General features: G+C 44.8%; 1 protein-coding gene across 1 annotated transcript in view; it reads left to right on the top strand.

The window, feature by feature from the left end:
• Nucleotides 1-19,551, top strand: part of cpsf1 (cleavage and polyadenylation specific factor 1) — a 110,750-nt gene that overhangs the window by 67,377 nt on the left and 23,822 nt on the right. Inside the window, exons 23-29 of the mRNA XM_067968829.1 lie at nt 3,370-3,576; nt 4,426-4,515; nt 5,729-5,878; nt 10,088-10,240; nt 12,711-12,827; nt 14,892-14,982; nt 18,410-18,494. Coding sequence (XP_067824930.1) covers nt 3,370-3,576; nt 4,426-4,515; nt 5,729-5,878; nt 10,088-10,240; nt 12,711-12,827; nt 14,892-14,982; nt 18,410-18,494 — 893 coding nt within the window. The remainder of the gene's footprint in view (nt 1-3,369; nt 3,577-4,425; nt 4,516-5,728; nt 5,879-10,087; nt 10,241-12,710; nt 12,828-14,891; nt 14,983-18,409; nt 18,495-19,551) is intronic.

Here is a 19,551-nt window from a genome sequence, read left to right as displayed (position 1 = left end):
CATCCCTGGAATCATTCTAGTAAATCTCCTGCACTCCCTCTAAGGCCTTCACATCCTTCCTAAAGTGTGGTGCCCAGAACTGGACACAATTCTCCAGTTGTGGTCAAACCAGTGTTTTATAAAGGTTCATCATAACTTCCTTGCTTTTGTACTCTATGCCTCTATTTATAAAGCCCAGGACCCCGTATGCTTTTTTAACCGCTTTCTCAACCTGCACTGTCACCTTAAACGAACTATTTGTGCACATATACCCCCAGATCCCTCTGTTCCTCTACTCCTTTTAGAATTGTGCCCTCTAGTTTATATTGCCTCTCCTCATTTTTCCTACCGAAATGCATCACCTTGCATTTTTTTGCGTTAAACTTCATCTGCCACATGTCTGCCCATGCCACTAGCGTATCTATATCCTCTGGAAGTCTATCACTATCCTCCTCATTGTTTACTACTCTTCCAAGTTTTGTGTCATCTGCAAATTTTGAAATTGTGCCCGGTACTCCCAAGTCCAAGTCATTAATATATATCAAGAAAAGCAGTGGTCCCAGCACTGACCCCTGGGGAACACCACTGCACACCTCCCTCCAGTCCGAAAAACAACCATTCACCACTACTCTCCGTTTCCTGTCATTTAGCCAATTCTGTATCCACGTTGCTACTGCCCCCTTTATTCCATGCGCCACAATCTTAATACCAAGCCTACCATGTGGCACTTTATCAAACCCCTTTTGAAAGTCCATATACACCACATCAACCACATATCCGTCATCTACTCTCTGTTACCTCATCAAAGAACTTTTATCAAGTTGGTTAAACACGATTTGCCTTTAACAAATCTGTGCTGGCTTTCGCTAATCAATCCACATTCGTCCAAGTGACTGTTAATTCTGTCTCGGATTATCGTTTCTAAAAGTTTCCCCACCACCGAGGTTAAACTGACTGGCCTGTAGTTGGTGGGTTTATATTATATACCCTTTTTTGAACAAGGGTGTAACATTTGCAATTCTCCAGTCCTCTGGCACCACCTCCCCGTATCTACGGATGTCTGGAAGATTATGGCCAGTACCTCTGCAATTTCCACACTTACTTCCCTCAGCATCCTAGGGTGCATCCCATCCGGACTGGGTGACTTATCTATTTTAAGTACAGCTAGCCTTTCTAGTACCTCTTCTTCCTCAATTTTTAGCCCATCCGTTATCTCAACTACCCTTTCTTTGCTGAGACTCTGGCAGTATCCTGTTGCTTGGTAAATACAGATGCAAAGTACTCATTTAGTACCTCGGCCATCCCCTCTGTCTCCATGAGTAGATCTCCTTTATGGTCCCTGATCGGCCCCGCCCTTCCTCCTCCTCATGACTGTTTACATGCCTGTAGAAGATTTTTTGGGTTCCTTTTTATGTTGTCTGCTAGTCTATTCTCATACTCTGCCCCTCTTATTTCCTTTTTCACTTCCCTTCTGAACTTTCAGTGTTCTGCCTGGTTCTCACTTGTTTAATCAACCTGACACCTGTCATATGCCGCTTTTTCCGCTTCATCTTACTCTCTATCTCCTTTGTGATCTAGGGAGCTCTGGCTTTAGTTGCCCTACCTTTCTCCCTCATTGGAATGTACCTAGACTGTACCCGAATCATCTCTTTAAAGGCCGCCCACTATTCAATTACAGTTCCGCCTGCCAATCTTTGATTCCAATTTACCCGGGGCAGATCTGTTCTCATCCCACTGAAATTGGCCCTCTCCAATTAAGTATTTTTACTTTAGAGTGGTCCATATTTTTTTCCATAGCTATTCTAAACCTTATGATACTATGATCGCTGCTCCTTAAATGTTCCCCCACTGACACTTGCTCCACTTGGCCCGCCTCATTCCCTAGAACCAGATCCAGCAATGCCTCCTTCCTCGTTGGGCTGGAAATGTACTGGTTGAGAATGTTATCCTGGACACATTTCAAAAATTCCTCCCCTTCTTTGCCCCTTATATTATTATCCCAGTCTATATTAGGATAGTTGAAATCCCCCGTTATCACTACTCTATGGCTTTTGTACCTCTCTGTAATTTCCCTGAAAATTTGCTCCTCTATATCCTTCCCACTAAGTGGTGGCCTATAGAATACACCCAGTAGTGTAATGGCACCTCTATTGTTCCTTAACTCTAACCAAATAGATTCTGTCCTTGATCCCTCCAGGACATCCTCTCTCTCCAGCACTGCAATATTCTCCTTAATCAATACTGCCACCGCCCTGCCCCCATCTTTCCTGAACACCTTGTATCCAGGAATATTTAGTACCCAATCCTGCCCTTTTTTTGAGCCATGTCTCTGTTATCGCCACAATATCATATTCCCACGTGGCTATTTGCGCCTGCAGCTCACCAACCTTGTTTACCACGCTTCTTGCGTTTACACACTTGCACTGGAAACTAGTCTTAGACTTTCTTGTACTCTCTCTTGGTCTGACCCCACCTGATACCTTACTATTTCTTACTCTAGGGCTATCCTTCTCTTCTGATCCTTTGTGCTCCTTGTTTCCCCTTTCCAGTGCTACATCCTGGTGCCCATCTCCCTGCCAAATTAGTTTAAACCCCCCCCCACCACCCCACAGTATTAGCAAACCTCCCCGTGAGGACATTGGACCCAGCTCTGTTGAGGAGCAACCCATCCGGCCTGTACAGGTCCCAGCTCCCCCAGAACTGGTCTCAATGTCCCAGGAATCTGAAACTCTCCCTCCTGCAACATCTCTCCAGCCACGCATTCATCTGCTCTATCCTCCTATTTCTATACTCACTAGCACGTGGCACCGGGAGTAATCCGGAGACTACTACCTTTGAGGTCCTGCTTGTTAATCTCTTTCCTGACTTCTTAAACTCTGCTTGCAGGACCTCATCCCTTTTTCTACCTATGTTGTTGGTACCGATATGGACCATGACCTCTGGCAGTTCACCCTCCCCCTCCAGAATTTTCTGTAGCCGCTCAGTGACATCCTTGTCCCTGGCAATAGGGAGGCAACATAGCATCCTGGAATCACGTCTGCGGCCCTAACTATGGAATCCCCTATCACTATTGCTCTCTTGACCTTTCTCCTCCCCCCGCCCTGTACAGTTGAGCCACCCATGGTGCTATGATCTTGGCTCTGGTTGCACTCCCCAGGGGAACCCCCTCCCTCACCAGAGTTCAGAACTGACTACTGGTTAGAGAATGAGATGCCCTCAGGGGACTACTGCACTACCCGCCTGGTCCTCCTTGTCTGTCTGTAATTAGATGGGGTAGAATGACTGGGAGAGTTAGATGACCTGAATGTCATCCTCTCATTACCCCACTGCTGTGTTGTAGAGTTTAAAGTGCCAGTGGTAATGATGTAACACTCCCATGTTTCTGTGCAGATCTACCAGCTGCCTGACTGGCGATTGGTCTTTCTGGTGAAGAATTTCCCTGTGGGTCAGCGTGTACTGGTGGACAGCTCGTCTGGTCAGCCCATGTCACAGGGAGAGATAAAGAAGGAGGAATTTGCCCGACTGACTGAGATGCCGGCAGTAAGAGAGGTCTTACTGGTTGGTCTCGGCAATCGACAGACGAGGCCTTTCCTTCTGGTAAGTGATAGTTTGCGTCGCGGTGGTAAATGTGCGTTATTATATATTTTGTGTGTGTTCGGACCTCATGGAGCGTATCACTGAGGCTCCGTGTGTAATAGAGGTTCAATTCTCTGGTCGGTGCTGAGTTTGCCGATCTCAGTTGGGAATGTAAAGCAAAATGCTGCATGTGCTGGAAATCTGTAATGAAAACAAAAGATGCTGGAAACACTGAACAGGCCCGGCAGCATCCGCGGGGAGAGGAAAGTAGGGTTAACGTTTTAGGCCGAGAGCCTTTTCTCAGAACCGGGAAGGTGAACAGAGCCAGGGAGAAGGAGATGGGGAGAAGGAGCAAAGAATGGTCAGGGGTTAGGTGGAGGACAGGGCAAGCACATGATCAAACACAAGCAGGGAAACCGATAACAATGAAGGTGAACAGGGTAAAAGAGACCAATTAGTTCACTGCCACTTCCCTTCCAGGAATGCCCACCTTGAAGTTCTGCTCTTTTGGACATGATTTTCGTTTGTCTTTTTTACCCTGTCTGTTTCCCTTCCTGTGCTTGATCATGTGTTTGCTAAAACTCCATCACTTCTGTCATTTAATCATCCCCACTGACCATTCTATTTTTTTCTCCCTTTTCCCTGGCTCTGTTCTTCTTTATAAGCTGTTAGGGATCAGACCAGGCAAAAGAGGAAGGGGATGAGTTACAGAATAAAGGGGAAACTTACGCAGAATAACCTCAATTTAAAATAAATAAATAAATAATGCTGCACATTTTTTGTAGCTCTAAGGCGATATCGGCCCTGGATCCCTAGTGCGGTGGCTCCAGGAACAAATGGATAACTTTCTTTGGTGCTTGTCTGCTGCAGGTTCACGTGGAGCAGGAACTATTGATCTATGAGGCCTTTTCCTACGACGCGCAGCAAAGCCAAAACAACCTGAAAGTTCGGTTTAAAAAGGTGCGTATCACCACGGTGGGAAAATCAACCCTCAAATACCTCACACACATCAACGGCTCCTTTTAAATGAACCTTTCTGTTTAAAAATTTATGCATGTTGATTTATTTTTTTTAAAACAACAAATTCCATTATTTAAATTGTTATTTGAAAGTTTGCTCGTTGATGGGTTGTTTGGTGCTGTGGGCTACTGAGTGTGCTGCATGTTCATTGTCACTGAAAGATGTTTGGAGCCAGCAGGGTTCAGGAGGCTCTCGTCAGTCTGGGCTACATTCAAACCCAGGCCCCAAGAAGTTTTCCCAGTCACTTTGTCTCGACCTGATTGCAAAAAAAACCAGTCATAAGGGACATATATGGTTATTTACTGGGTAAGTAAGAGTATGAAGGGAAAGGCAGGGAATTGGGATTAAAGAGACAAAGACTGCCAACGCTAACAGAATTGGTGGTGCAATGGTCAGGCAAATGACCTAATCCTGCTCCGAAAAGTCAGGAATGAGAAAAGGACATTGGGCCTTGAGCACGTAATCCAGGCTGACACTCCAGTGCAGCACTGAAGGACTGCTGCACTGCCAGAGGTGCCGCCTTTCGGATGAGACGTTAAACTGAGGCCCCTTCTGCGCTCTCCAGGAGGACGTAAAAGATCCCATGGCACTATTCAAAGAAGAGTAGGGGAGTTCTTCTGGTATACCACCCAATGTTTAACCCTCAACTAATACCACCATTAACAGGTTAATTATCTCATTGCTGTGTGAAAGTTGGCTGTCGCATTTGCCTACCTAACAGCAGTGTCTATACTTCGAAATTATTTCATTGGCTGTGAAGCATTTTGGGACGTCCTGAGACTGTGAAAGGTGCTATATAAATGCAAGTTCTTTTCTTTGTATCAGAGCTCATCCTCTGGTACAGTAACTTTCCCATTGTAGCACCTACTTCGATTTTGAATAACCCCATTAATTTTACCGCTTTCACTTTGCTTGGCTGGTTGGTCCAGTTTTTCTTGATAACTGTTCCAAATTTCATTAATTTTCATTCATATCCTCAGAACCTACTTTCTTGCATACTTTGAAATAATAACCTTGGTTTTGGATCTACATCGATGAGCTCTCTCTCTTATCTGTTTTCCTGCTGGACCGTAAAGCTGCTCTTGTCCTGATAAACCCTCGCCTAGTAATCAGTGATGTCTTTAAGTGGTTTTTCTTTACCTTTCCTCTCCAGGTGCCACATAATATAAACTTCAGAGAGAAGAAACTCAAACAGTCCAAGAAGGACAAGAAAGTTGAGACCGCCATAGGAGAGGAACAGGTCGTCCCAAAAGCAAGAGTCGCTCGGTTCCGCTATTTTGAAGATATTTCTGGATATTCAGGGGTAAGGGCTATTGTAATTGGCACAGTCTTTTTTACTTTACTGTGTAGATCTCCTTGTGTAGATTTCTTTTAACAGTAGCACAACACCTGAATGATATACTGCATAACTCACAAGTCTCCCGATCAATTGAAGAGGGGGTGCATTGTCTGTCCCATTTGGGAGGTTTTCCTGCAGCACTAGGAGTCGGAAGCTGGCGCTGATGTTTGGGGATCCTCTTGTAAGGGATTATAATGCTGGTTCGTGCCTACAGCTTACTCACGTGGCAGCAACCCAGTTTCAGCCATGTCATCAGGAGTGTGGGGGTGGGTAAGACTAGGTGGATAAGTAAGGCACGTCTCATGCAGTTCCTACTGGATGGCAATGAGAGGCACCTTAGTAGACCTCAGGGAGCAGGGTGTGTGACTGGCCTCTTCGTGCTGGAAGAATTCCTGGAATCCTCTATCCCAACACCATCATGGGAGCACCATTACCACGAGGACTGTAGCAGTTAACAAAGGGGGTCCACCCACCTTCATAGGGCAACTGTGGATTCACAAGAAATGTGTCTTTATCAGCCTCGCCACATCCCAAGAGAAAAAAAATCCATAGCAAAATACTGCGGATGCTGGAAATCTGAAATAAAAATAGGAAATGCTGGAAACACTCAGCGAGTCAGGCAGCATATGTGGAGAGAGAAATAGAGTTAACATTTCAGGCCGATGACCTTTCGTCAGAACTGGAAGAAGTAAAGATTTAACAGTTTTTAAGCAAGTACAGAGCCAGGGAAGGGGTGGGGGGGCTGAAAGAGGAGGGGAGGAAAGAACAAAAGGGAAGGATTGTAATAGGGTGATGGGTAGGAGTGATTAAATGACAAAAGGGGGATGATGGTGCAAGGCAAGGAGGGTGGTAATGGGACAAGTTCAGAAACAAAAAATGGGTCTAGAGGAGCTGTAAATATCAGCAGTAGAACCATTACCAGCACCTGCTGTCTGGAAAAAATGGGATGACACAAAGATTGGTGGCATTGTAAGCAGTGTAGATGAAAACATAAAATTACAAAGTGATATTGATAGATTAGGTGAATGGGCAAAACTGTGGCAAATGGAATTCAATGTTGGCAAATGGAATTCAATGTTGACAAATGTGAGGTCATCCACTTTGGATCAAAAAAGGATAGAACAGGGTACTTTCTAAATGGTAAAAAGTTAAAAACAGTGGATGTCCAAAGGGACTTAGGGGTTCAGGTACATAGATCATTGAAGTGTCATGAACAGGTGCAGAAAATAATCAAGAAGGCAAATGGAATGCTGGCCTTTATATCTAGAGGACTAGAATCCAAGGGGGCAGAAGTTATGCTGCAGCTATACAAAACCCTGGTTAGACCGCACATGGAGTACTGTGAGCAGTTCTGGGCACCGCACCTTCGGAAGGACACATTGCCCTTTGGAGGGAGTGCAACGTAGGTTTACTAGAATGATGCCTGGACTTCAAGGGTTAAGTTACGAGGAGAGATTACACAAATTGGGGTTGTATTCTCTAGAGTTTCGAAGGTTAAGGGGTGATCTGATCGAAGTTTATAAGATATTAAGGGGAACAGATAGGGTGGATAGAGAGAAACTATTTCCGCTGGTTGGGGATTTTAGGAGTAGGGGGCACAGTCTAAAAATTAGAGCCAGACCTTTCAGGAGCGAGATTAGAAAACATTTCTACACACAAAGGGTGGTAGAAGTTTGGAACTCTCTTCCGCAAACGGCAATTGATACTAGCTCAATTGCTAAATTTAAATGTGAGATAGATAGCTTTTTGGCAACCAAAGGTATTAAGGGATATGGGCCAAAGGCAGGTATATGGAGTTAGATCACAGATCAGCCATGATCTTATCAAATGGCGGAGCAGGCACGAGGGGCTGAATGGCCTACTCCTGTTCCTATGTTCCTAAGTGGTTATGATCTGAAGTTATTGAAATCATTGTGTCCGGAAGGTTGTAAAGTGCCTAATCGAAAGATGAGGTGCTGTTCCTCGAGCTTCCGTTGAGCTTCATTGGAAAAGTGTAAGAGGCAGAGGACAGAGTGGGAGTGGGACGGGGATTTAAAATGGCAAGGGATCGGCAGGTCCGGGTCACGCTTGTGGACTGAGCGGAGGTGTTCAGCAAAGTGATCACCCAGTCTGCATTTGGTCTGCTTGTCGTGCCTGAGATGAGGAAAGAGAGAAACCTTTTCTCTTCTCTCAGTAATGTCTCCTGAAACTAATGAGTTTTCTCAAGTTATGGTAAACATTTATAAATTACTAGTTTGGCCTCAGCTGGGATATTGTGTCCAATTCTGGGCATCACACTTTAGGAAGGATGTCAAGGTCTTCGAGAGGGTGCAGAGGAGAAGAGGAGATTCACCAGAATGGTGCCAGGGATGAGGGATTGCTCTCATTAGAGCAGAGAATGTTAAGGGGAGATTTAATAGAGCTGTTCAAAATTATGAGGGGTTTTGTTGGAGTAGATGGGGAGAAACTGTTTCCAGTGGCAGGAGGGTCAGTAACCAGAGGGCACAGGTTTAAGAACCGGGGAACATAAGGAGAATTTTTTTTCATGCAGCGAGTTGTTAAGATTTGGAATGCACTGTCTGAAAGGGCAGTGGAAGCAGATTCCATAGTAACTTCCAAAAGGATTTGGATACATACTTGAAAAGGAAAAATTTGCAGGGCTATGGGGAAAGAACAAGGGAATGGGGCAAATTGGATAGCTCATTCAAAAAGCCAGCACGACACGATGGGCGGAATGGCCTCCTATGCTGTATGATTCTGTGATTCTCCCCATCTCACCCGAAGGTGCTGACTGTTGCTGATACATAGTTCCATGGACACTGGCAACCCTCCACTATCTCACCCAAGTGGTTATTGATCATGTGTGAGGTTAGATGGTGTGTGTCCACAGGCTATTTGATTGCAGTAGTCACACACAATCAAGCCTGATCCTCTTATCCAACGCTCCACGCACACCCTTCTCAGCAGGTCACCGAACAGTGATGAGAAGCAGAAACCCTGGCTGGTTTTAGTTTCCACTCTGCAGGGATGCTAAGGCCAACTGTGACTCCCCAATTGCTGTCCCGGGTTAATACTACACCGTGTTGTGCCTTCACCCACTAGACATTGGGGAAGTTTAAAAACATACTTGTAATATGTATAAGCTCTTCAAAACTCACATCATTGAAAAGATCAGAGGGTACTTGCAGTTCATCATGCTGGGCAGTGGTGTCGCTACTGATGGCTTGTGCTGTCCCAATCATTAGCTTAAGTGTCAGCCTTGGCACAGTGATAGCACTCTTGCCTCTGAGTCAGAAGGCTGTGGGTTCAAGCCCCACTCCAGAGATTTGAACACAAAATCCAGGCTGACAGTCCCCTGCAGTACTGAGGGAGTGCTGCACTGTCGGAGGTGCCGTCTTTCGAATGAGACGTTAAACCGAGGTCCCTTTCTGCCCTCTAAGGGGACATAAAAGATCCTATGGCACTATTCCGAAGAAGAGTAAGGGAGATATCCCCGGTGTCCTGGCCAATATTTATCCCTCAACCAACATCATTTTTTAAAAAAATGATCAAGTCAGTATCACACTGTCTTTTGTGGGACCTTGCTGTGTGCAAATTGGCTGTAAATTGCTTTGGAATGTCCTGAGGTTGTGAAAGACACTTTATAAATGACTTGCATTCATTCATATTCCGAACCTCAGGCACTTTGGCAGATTTCTTGTTTTTTTGAGAGAGGACATATTCAGATACACAATTATGTCCATCTGTCAATTCACAGTTGGAATAGCCATTCCCAAAAGTCCCCGGTTCCATGGTTAAATTCAGGCTCAGGTTCCAGCTAAACAAAAAGCCAAATAATGGCCATGTTGGAAATCTGAAACAGAAACAGAAAACGCTGGAAACCCTCAGCGGGACAGACAGCATCTGTCGAGAGGATACAAGTCGACGTTTCCTCTGTTCTCTCAGCAGATGCTGCCTGACCTGCTGAGTGCTTCTGTTTGTGTTACAGATTCCAGATAGCTGGGTGCTGAAATACACCTTTCCCACAAGGAACCAACAGCAACGTTATCAGAAATTCAGATTGTTCCGTTCTAAGGTGTTCCCCGTGTTGTTCAAATTCCCACCACGGCAGAACCTGTTTACATGATGGAAAATCTGTACTGCCACCATGCCAATTTCAATGCACTGTTAACGTCTCCTCCTTCTCCGTCCTAGATATTTATCTGTGGCCCGTCCCCTCACTGGTTGTTCATGACCTCGCGAGGCGCGTTGCGCCTGCACCCCATGACGGTTGACGGACCAATCGAATCCTTCGCACCCTTCCACAATGTCAACTGTCCGAAGGGCTTCCTGTACTTCAACAAACAGGTACGGAGGAGGACAGCGTTACTGTATAACGTGAACAGTATGTCAGCAGGTCTATTCATAGAGCATCTTGTCAAAGACCTAACCCCCTTCGTAGAGCCTTAATGGAAATTTGCCAGTGGAGGCAAAACGTCTCTTAGTTTAGTTTGTGTTTTAAGTAGAAGTTTTTCTTTTCTCTTCGACATAATTTAAGTTGCAAAATATAACGGGCCGGATTTTGCTGTGAAAATAATGGTGAGGCTAACGGCGCTCACCGTTATCTATGCGCAAATCTCACAGCAACATGCACATGCACAGTTAAACGTGAAAATCTGGAAGTTGCTGTCCGAGATGTGCTGCCCCTCCGTAAACTGTGTGAAAACAGCATCTCGCTGTCTGGCTCCCCATTCAAATTTATTGACCGGTGTGATGTTCCTGTGCTGACGTCATAGACACAGACCACAAAAAGTTAGGGCTTGTCCATTCCAGTCTAAGTACCCTTTTATTGTTGTGGTAAGTCCTAATTACTGCCAAACAACTTCTCCGCACTTGTAAAAGTTAAGAGTCTCATTCCTTCAGCTTTCAATTGTTATTGGAGATTTTTAAAAAATTTCTCTCTCTCTTAATCCAACTTTTTTTCCCCTCTTTGTTTTGCTTTCTGTAACTGATTTGACACTGAATTCACTATTCTAACTTATACTTCCTGGTTCAGACTCTCTGCTGCTCATCAATGATTCTTCAATCTGATTGGTTAAGGAGATACTCAGTTGCTTGCCCTGTTCACACAGGTCCCAGATGCCCTGTAGAGGACGCCACACCATTTGGATGTCCCGTTGACAGCAACTTGCTGTGAAAAACCCCATAGAAAGTCTGTGGGCAAGAGCAAGTCTAACAAACGGCTAGCGCTGTTCGTTCGTTGCTCACAGCAAAATTCAGCCCATTGAATATTCTTTCCAGCTCCCCAGTAGTTTTGTGGGTAAAGGCACCATCGGGAGCATAAATCCCAGGCTCGGTTGCCGGTTTGCACTGAGTTAACCGTCACCTTCCTAACCTGTGTGATGCATCTACTCGCTGAATAAGCTCACTGTTGCGCCCGACTGTTTTTAATGAGCTATAATGGGTAGATTTTTTTACATTTTAAAATAATTTTTCTGAGGCAGGAGCTTACAACATTTTGCCATATTTGTATAAATGTTAACTTTCTTTTGGGGGTGGTGTCTCCCGCTCCCTTACCACACAAGATACGCTTCCACTGCTACATTGGTATTTCTTTCAAAACATTGTTGCTGCTAGTTAGCAATGTAAAAAATATTCCCTTAGGGCCTAATTTACACAAAGTCTTCAGAAAAAATAGTGGTGGACAGAAGTCTGACTCCCAGATGAGCATACAGGACCTTTCCAAGAGTTTCTGTCATTGAGGAGGCCCCTGCATTTGTATACTCTTTGCCCTTTGACAGTATTCTTTCCCTCTTCTCCTGCAGGTGCTGACTTGTGCTGGGATACTTTTCTAATGATCCCAGTGTACCACCCAAGGGGCCATTCCTCATGTGTAAGCCTGGACAATGAGTGTCTACAGGCTACTTGGCGGTAGAGAGCATTAGAGTTAACCCCAACACCGTCCTGTTTGGCATCTACATGCATGCACTCTCTAGCAAAGGTCGCTAGGTAGCGATCAGGGGTGGGAACCCTTGCTGCTTTTTTGCCCCCCCTCCCTAACCCGTGAGCCATAAGGTAAACCGTAGTGTTCTGACTGCCCCAACTCAGCACAGACCAGAGAATGAATCTGGAATTTTCTGGTATATGTAGCTCAGTGCCACAGTATGCAGCCCATTTACACATTAACCCATTGGGGGAGCGTGTGAAGGGCATTAATGTAATTGTTCCTCTGATGCTAAAAGAACCTCAGTACACCATGCAGGCCTTGGCTCAGAGGTCGCACTCTCTCCTCTGAGTCAGAAGGTTGTGGGTTAAGTCCCGCTTCAGAGACTTGAGCCCATAATCCAGGCTGACACTTCAGTGCAGTACTGAGGGAGTGCTGCTCTCTCGGAGGTGCTGTCTTTCGGATGAGACGTTAAACCTCTCAGGTGAACATAAAAGATCCCATGGCACTATTTCTCCTCTGTCCAGGCCAATATTTATCCCTCAACCAACACCTTAAAAACCGGTCATTATCACATTACTGTTTGTGGGACCTTACTGTGAGCAAATTGGCTGCCACATTTCCTACATTACAACAGTGATTACACTCCAAAAATACTTTGGGTTGTCCTGAGGTTGTGAAAGGCGCTATATAAATACAATTTCTTACTTTCAGTAAGGAGATTGGCTTTTAAAAGGCCAATTCGGCTGGGTAGCTCTTTTTCGACCGGCATGGACATGATGGGCAGAATGGCCTCCTTCTGTGCTGTAAATTTTCTACGTTTCTAAAACATGTATTGAAGGCATTTCTCTTTCACTTGTCTTTGCTCATTTCCAATCCTTCCCATTGCCATAGGGTGACCTTCGAATTAGCGTATTACCCACATACCTGTCTTACGATGCGCCATGGCCAGTTCGAAAGATCCCGCTACGTTGCACAGCACATTATGTATCTTATCACGTGGAAACTAAGGTGAGAAACACTGCATCATTCGAAAACTTACCTCTTTTACCCCATAAATTCTCTTCAAACAGTGTGCTGTTTAATTGGCCTCGTTAGCACTGAAATTGTCACTGGGATTTCAGTAAAGTTTAATGGTGGGTTTGTGAGATGTTTCTGCTACATTCACTTAAACTGTGGAAAATCACCCAGCATTACAGTTATAGGTTTTTTTTTAAATTCGTGCTGGCAAGGCCGGCATTTATTGCCAATTGCCCTTGAGAAGGTGGTGGTGAGCTGCCTTCTTGAACCACTGCAGTCTGTGAGGTGAAGGTTCTCCCACAGTGCTGTTAGGAAGGGAGTTCCAGGATTTTGGCCCAGCGACGATGAAGGAACAGCGACATATTTCCAAGTCGGGATGGTGTGTGACTTGGAGGGGAACGTGCAGGTGGTGTTGTTCCACGTGCCTGCTGCTCTTGTCCTTCTAGGTGGTAGAGGTCACAGGTTTGGGAGGTGCTGTTGAAGAATCCTTGGCGAGTTGCTGCAGTGCATCCTATAGATGGTACACACTGCAGCCACGGTGCACCGGTGGTGAAGGGAGTGAATGTTTAGGGTGGTGGATGGGGTGCCAATCAAGCGGGCTGCTTTGTCCTGGATGGTGTCAAGCTTCTTGAGTGTTGTTGGAGCTGCACTCATCCAGGCAAGTGGCGAGTATTCCATCATACTCCTGACTTGTGCCTTGAAGATGGTGGAAAGGATTTGGGGAGTCAGGAGGTGAGTCACTCGCCACAGAATACCCAGCCTCTGACCTGCTTTTGTAGGAACAGTATTTATGTGGCTGGTCCAGTTAAGTTTCTGGTCAATGGTGACCCCCAGGATGTTGATGGAGGGGGATTCGGCGATGGTAATGCTGTTGAATGTCAAGGGGAGGTGGTATTGCCTGGCATTTGTCTGGCGCGAATGTTACTTGCCACTTATCAGCCCAAGCCTGGATGTTGTCCAGGTCTTGCTGCATGTGGGAACGGACTGCTTTATTATCTGAGGGGTTGCGAATGGAACTGAACACTGTGCAATCATCAGCGAACATCCCCATTTCATGATATCATGTGGAGTGAATCGAATTGGCAGAAGACTGGCTTCTGTGATTCTGTGATGGTGGGGATATCGGGAGGAGGCTGAGATGGATCGTTTACTCTGCACTTCTGGCTGAAGATGGTTGCAAACGCTTCAGCCTTGTCTTTTGCACTCACGTGCTGGACTCTGCCATCATTGAGGATGGGGATGTTTGCAGAGCCTCCTCCTCCCGTTAGTTGTTTAATTGTCCACCACCATTCACGACTGGATGTGACAGGACTGCAGAGATTTGATCTGATCCGTTGGTTGTGGAATCGCTTAGCTCTGTCTATAGCATGTTGCTTCCGCTGTTTAGCATGCATGTAGTCCTGTGTTGTAGCTTCACCAGGTTGGCACCTCATTTTTAGGTCCGCCTGGTGCTGCTCCTGGCATGCTCTTCTACACTCCTCGTTGAACCAGGGTTGATCCCCTGGCTTGTTTGGTCTGTCCTTCCAAATTAAAGTTGTGTCTCTGGAGAGAGCATTTGAAGTTGGCTAACACTAGTGTTGAAATCTTCAAACTTTCCTGAGGAGGCCCTATGGACACACACTTTCCAGCAGTGGGCCACTATGTAGCAATCAGGAAGGGGATTCTTAGCTGTTTCCTTTCCCTAACTGGGCCAGAGGGACTGCAGCCAATTATAGCATCTGTATTGCTGCGCTGGCTAACACCTGCTAATTTAGACAGATCTGGAATCAAACCTAGGGCCATTCTGGTCTGTATGGCCTGGTATTATATCACATGGCATATTAACCCATTGAGCCATCAGGAGCTCTGGAAAGGAGACTTTTACTTTCTTTTGTGTCATTAAACCAATTTTATTTTGTTTCCCTTCGCTTTTAAATGAAAGTGGTGAGTTTTGTGACTGACTGGTGCTGTTGTCCAGTGGATCAGGAGCCTTGATCACTTCAAGCAAAGAAAAGTCACATAGTCTACGGATAAGGTTTTTTGTGTGGATACTGTGAACATGTGTCTTTTCCTTAGGTGTATGCAGTAACTACAAGTGTGACGGAGATCTGTAATAGGATCCCTAAGATGACAGGGGAGGATAAAGAGTTTGAGAATGTTGAACGTGGTGAGTAAGCCCAGATCTCATTAGTTTGGCCATGATGGGGACCTATGCCCCGGAGGTGGAGCGATAGTTGGTACTACTTGGTTCCTGTAAAGCAGCTCATCCCTAACACATTGCAGGAATCTGGTACTACAATAGTGTACCTCCAGTTCACCACCTAGTTCACCTCCAGCTGAAATTGGAGATGTTTATAGGAATATAGGAACAGGAGTAGGCCATTCAGCCCCTCGTGCCTGCTCCGCCATTTGATAAGATCATGGCTGATCTGTGATCTAGCTCCATATACCTGCCTTTGGCCCATATCCCTTAATACCTTTGGTTGCCAAAAAGCTATCTATCTCACATTTAAATTTAGCAATTGAGCTAGTATCAATTGCCGTTTGCGGACGAGAGTTCCAAACTTCTACCACCCTTTGTGTGTAGAAATGTTTTCTAATCTCGCTCCTGAAAGGTCTGGCTCTAATTTTTAGACTGTGCCCCCTACTCCTAGAATCCCCAACCAGCGGAAATAGTTTCTCTCTATCCACCCTATCCGTTCCCCTTAATATCTTATAAACTTCGATCAGATCACCCCTTAACCTTCTAAACTCTAGAGAATACAACCCAAATTTGTGTAATCAATTATGAAACAGTGCAGTGTTTTGCCTCAGTATGTATAGGCATGGATCATTGTCCATATTTAGCCTGGCTATATTATTACATAATGAACCGGGGATTAAAATTGTGGCTAGAAGCTGTCACAGTTTTACACTGGTTACTGTGTACCAAATATTAGAAGCTAAAATTTACCAATCTGGAATAAGGAGCAACTTTATGATCACTTAATTACGTGAGCTGCTGAAACATTTGTGCTGAATTTGATGAGAATCCTGACTGGTGACCATCCATGGATAAAACTGAGCCTGGCCCTCACTATTGACGCAGTTGATGTGATTTTTCCATTGGTGCTAATTGGTAAGGGTCGGTGACCTCTCATTGCCATTAATTTATGATCATCACCAACAGAACAATGGAAGATGTTAGGAGAATTTCCCTTTATGCTTATGGTTGTTAGGACATAGAAATGAATAAATATTTGCAAAAAAAATATTAACGGGGTATGGGGGAAGGACAGGGGAATGGGAATGAGTGAGAAGATCTGTTAATATATACTAAAGGGTACGATTCTAAAAGGGGTGCAGGATCAGAGAGATCGGGGGGTATATGTGCACAAATTGTTGAAGGTGGCAGGGCAGGTTGAGAAAGCGGTTAAGAAAGCATACGGGATCCTCGGCTTTATAAACAGAGGCATAGAGTATAAAAGCAAGGAGGTTATGACGAACCTTTATAAAACACTGGTTTAGACACAACTGGAGTATTATGTCCAGTTCTGGGCACGGCCCGAGAGAGGGTGCAGAAGAGATTTACTAGAATGATTCCAGGGATGAGGGACTTTAATTACGTGGATAGACTGGAGAAGCTGGGGTTGTTCTTCTTGGAACAGAGAAGGTTGAGAGAAGATTTGATAGAGGTGTTCAAAATCATGAAGAGTCTGGACAGAGTAGATAGAGCGATATTGGTGGAAGGGTCAAGAATTAGAGGGCATAGATTTAAGGTGATTGGCAAAAGAACCAAAAGCGACATGAGAAAAAACTTCTTTTTACACAGCGAGTGGTTGTGATCTGGAATGCACTGCCCGAGGGGGAGGTGGAGGCAGATTCAATTGTGGCTTTCAAAAGGGAAACTGGATAAGTATTTGAAGGGAAAAAAATTGCAGGGCCACGGGGATAGGGCGAGGGAGTGGGACTAGCTGGATTACTCTTGCAGAGAGCTGGCACGGACTCGACGGGCCAAATAGCCTCCTTCTGTGCTGTAACAATTCTATGATGCTAACAGCTAGCACAGGCACGATGGGCTGAATGGGCATCTGCTATGCTGTAAAATTGTATGAAGTCAAATTTTGTTCGACACAAAATAAGAGCTCATGGTGTAGGGGGTAACATATTAGCATGGATAAAGGATTGGTTAGCTAACGGGAAATGGAGAGCAGGCATAAATGGGTCATTTTCAGGTTGGTAAGATGTAACAATGGAGTACCACAGGGATCAGTGCTTGGGCCTCAACTATTTATAATCTATATCAATGACTTGGATGGAGGGACCGAAGGTATGGTGGCTAAATTTGCTGATGACACAAAAGTAGGTAGGAAAGTAAGTTGTGAAGAGGACATAAGGAGTCTGCAAAGGGATATAGATAGGTTAAGTGAGTGGGCAAAAATTTGGCAGATGGAATATAATGTGGGAAAATGTGAACTTGTCCACTTTGACAGGAGGAATGGAGAAGCAGTATTTTGTTTAAATGGAGAGAGATTGCAGAACACTGAGGTACAGAGGGATCTGAGTGTCCCAGTACATAAATCATAAAAAGTTAGTGTGCAGGTAGAGCAAGTGATTAGGAAGGCAAGTGGAATGTTATTCTTTATTGCAAGGGGAATGGAATATAAAAGTAGAGATGTTTTGCTACAGTTGTACAGGGCATTGGTGAGACTACATCTAGAATACTGTGTGCAGTTTTGGTCTCCTTATTTAAGAAAGGACATAATTGCTTTAGAGGCAGTTCAGAGAAGGTTCACTCGACTGATTCCTGGGATGAGGGGGTTATCTTATGAGGAAAGGTTGGACAAGTTGGGCCTGTGTACACTGGAGTTTAGAAGAATGAGAGGTGATCTTATTGAAACATATAAGATCCTGAGGGGACTAGAAGGGGTAGATGCTGAGAGGGTGTTTCCCCTTGTGGGAGAGACTAGAACTAGGGGCCACAGTTTAAAAATAAGGGGTCTCCCATTTAAGATGGAGATGAGGAGATATTTTTTCTGTCAGAGGGTCGTGAGTTTGTGGAACTCCCTTCCCCAGAGAGCGGTGGAGGCAGGGTCATTGAATATTTTTAATGATGTGGAGATGCCGGTGATGGACTGGGGTGGACAAATGTAAGGAAGCTTACAACACCAGGTTATAGTCTAACAGTTTTATTTGAAAATCACAAGCTTTCGGAGGCTTTCTCCTTCGTCACCTGACGAAGGAGAAAGCCTCCGAAAGCTTGGAATATTTTTAAGGCTGAGTTAGATAGATTCCTGATTAACAAGGGAGTCAAAGGTTAAAGTAGGTAGATGGGAAAGTAGGATTAAGGTCACAATCAGATCAGCCATGGTCTTATCAAGATCGAGGGGCCGAATGGCCTACTCCTGCTTTTAATTCATATGTTTGTATGTTTGTTAATACTCCTGTGAAGCACCTTGGGACATTTTACTACATTAAAGGTGCTATATAAATGCAAGTTGTTATTGTTGTTGACTAACTGTTTTAATGGATGGTGGAACAACAGCCTCCCATTGATAGTAATAGAAAAGAATAAGTCTTGTCCCCTTGACACTGATACCTTGTTCTGTTGACAGATGACAGGTATATCTACCCAATGCTGGAGAAATTTTCCATTCAGCTGATCTCACCTGTCAGTTGGGAAGCCATTCCCAATACTAGGTAAGTTAGAGCAACTCAGTGTTACTGAAGTCTTACTAGAAAGAGTTAGGTGTTTCCTCTGTGTGTGCACACAACACTTGCTTTAAGTGTCTATCTTGCGCGTCCATTAACCAGTGGTCAGAAAGAATTCTTACTTCTGCTCGGCACCCATGTCTTCAAGAATGGTAGGCACTGAATCTTTTTTAATTACGCTCCCATTCTTTGAATGGATTCGAGTTTAAGAATCTTAGATCTGCATCCTGTGTCCAATATCTGGTTCAAAGTGTGAATTAATGATGATGTGGGTCCAGGCGTCTTTAGCTTGCGGATGTGGTGTGCCGTATTTACTGAATGTGCTAGTGACATCTAATGATAGAACATCCATTCTGTACCAGCCTTTGATTTTCAGATTGGATCTTTACAATGCTCAAACCTTTTGGTGTTAGATGTATGACAGGATTGAACAGTGTGACAACTGGCCAATCTCATGATACAGTACCTTTACCATATTGCAAGGCTGATGCACTTGGGATCGGATAATGTAAAGCAACTAGTAGTGCAAGGCTTCAAGAAAATTCTCTGAACATCAGCATTATGTTGTGTAAAGAAAAACTTCTTTTTCATAGAATCACCTTTTTCCATTGGCATTTGGTTGCAGCAACAGACTGTGTACAATTTTTCCATAATTTTAATTTAATGGCCATGAATTCTGCAGCGTGGGTGTATCATTTTAGCAGCTTATTTTGTTTTCGCCAATCCAACTTTCTCTCTCCTTGCCCATCCTGGGATACGTTCCCCAGGTGCTCTCTTGCCTCATTGGCACCTGTGAGCTTAGGCAGAGAATGTCATCAGTTTGATTATGGAGAGCAAGGTTCTCTCTCTGCCCTGCCCCCCTCCCCCAGTCCAGAGGTGCTGAGGCAGCTGTGTGCCCTCCCGACACCCTGACTGAGCTCGCAAAACTCTGAGGACGGGCCGAGGATCTAAACCTGTCACCCGGAGAGTGCACTTAGTCATTGAGGAGCACCAATGGATTTGTGGGTTTTTTAAATGATAAATGAAGCCACTTTTTAAAATGCAA

The sequence above is a fragment of the Heptranchias perlo genome, chromosome 2 (assembly GCF_035084215.1).
Source record: "Heptranchias perlo isolate sHepPer1 chromosome 2, sHepPer1.hap1, whole genome shotgun sequence".
Taxonomy (NCBI): Eukaryota; Metazoa; Chordata; class Chondrichthyes; order Hexanchiformes; family Hexanchidae; genus Heptranchias; species Heptranchias perlo.
Note: the sequence above shows the minus strand (reverse complement) of the source record. Positions and strands in the feature narration are given on the sequence as shown.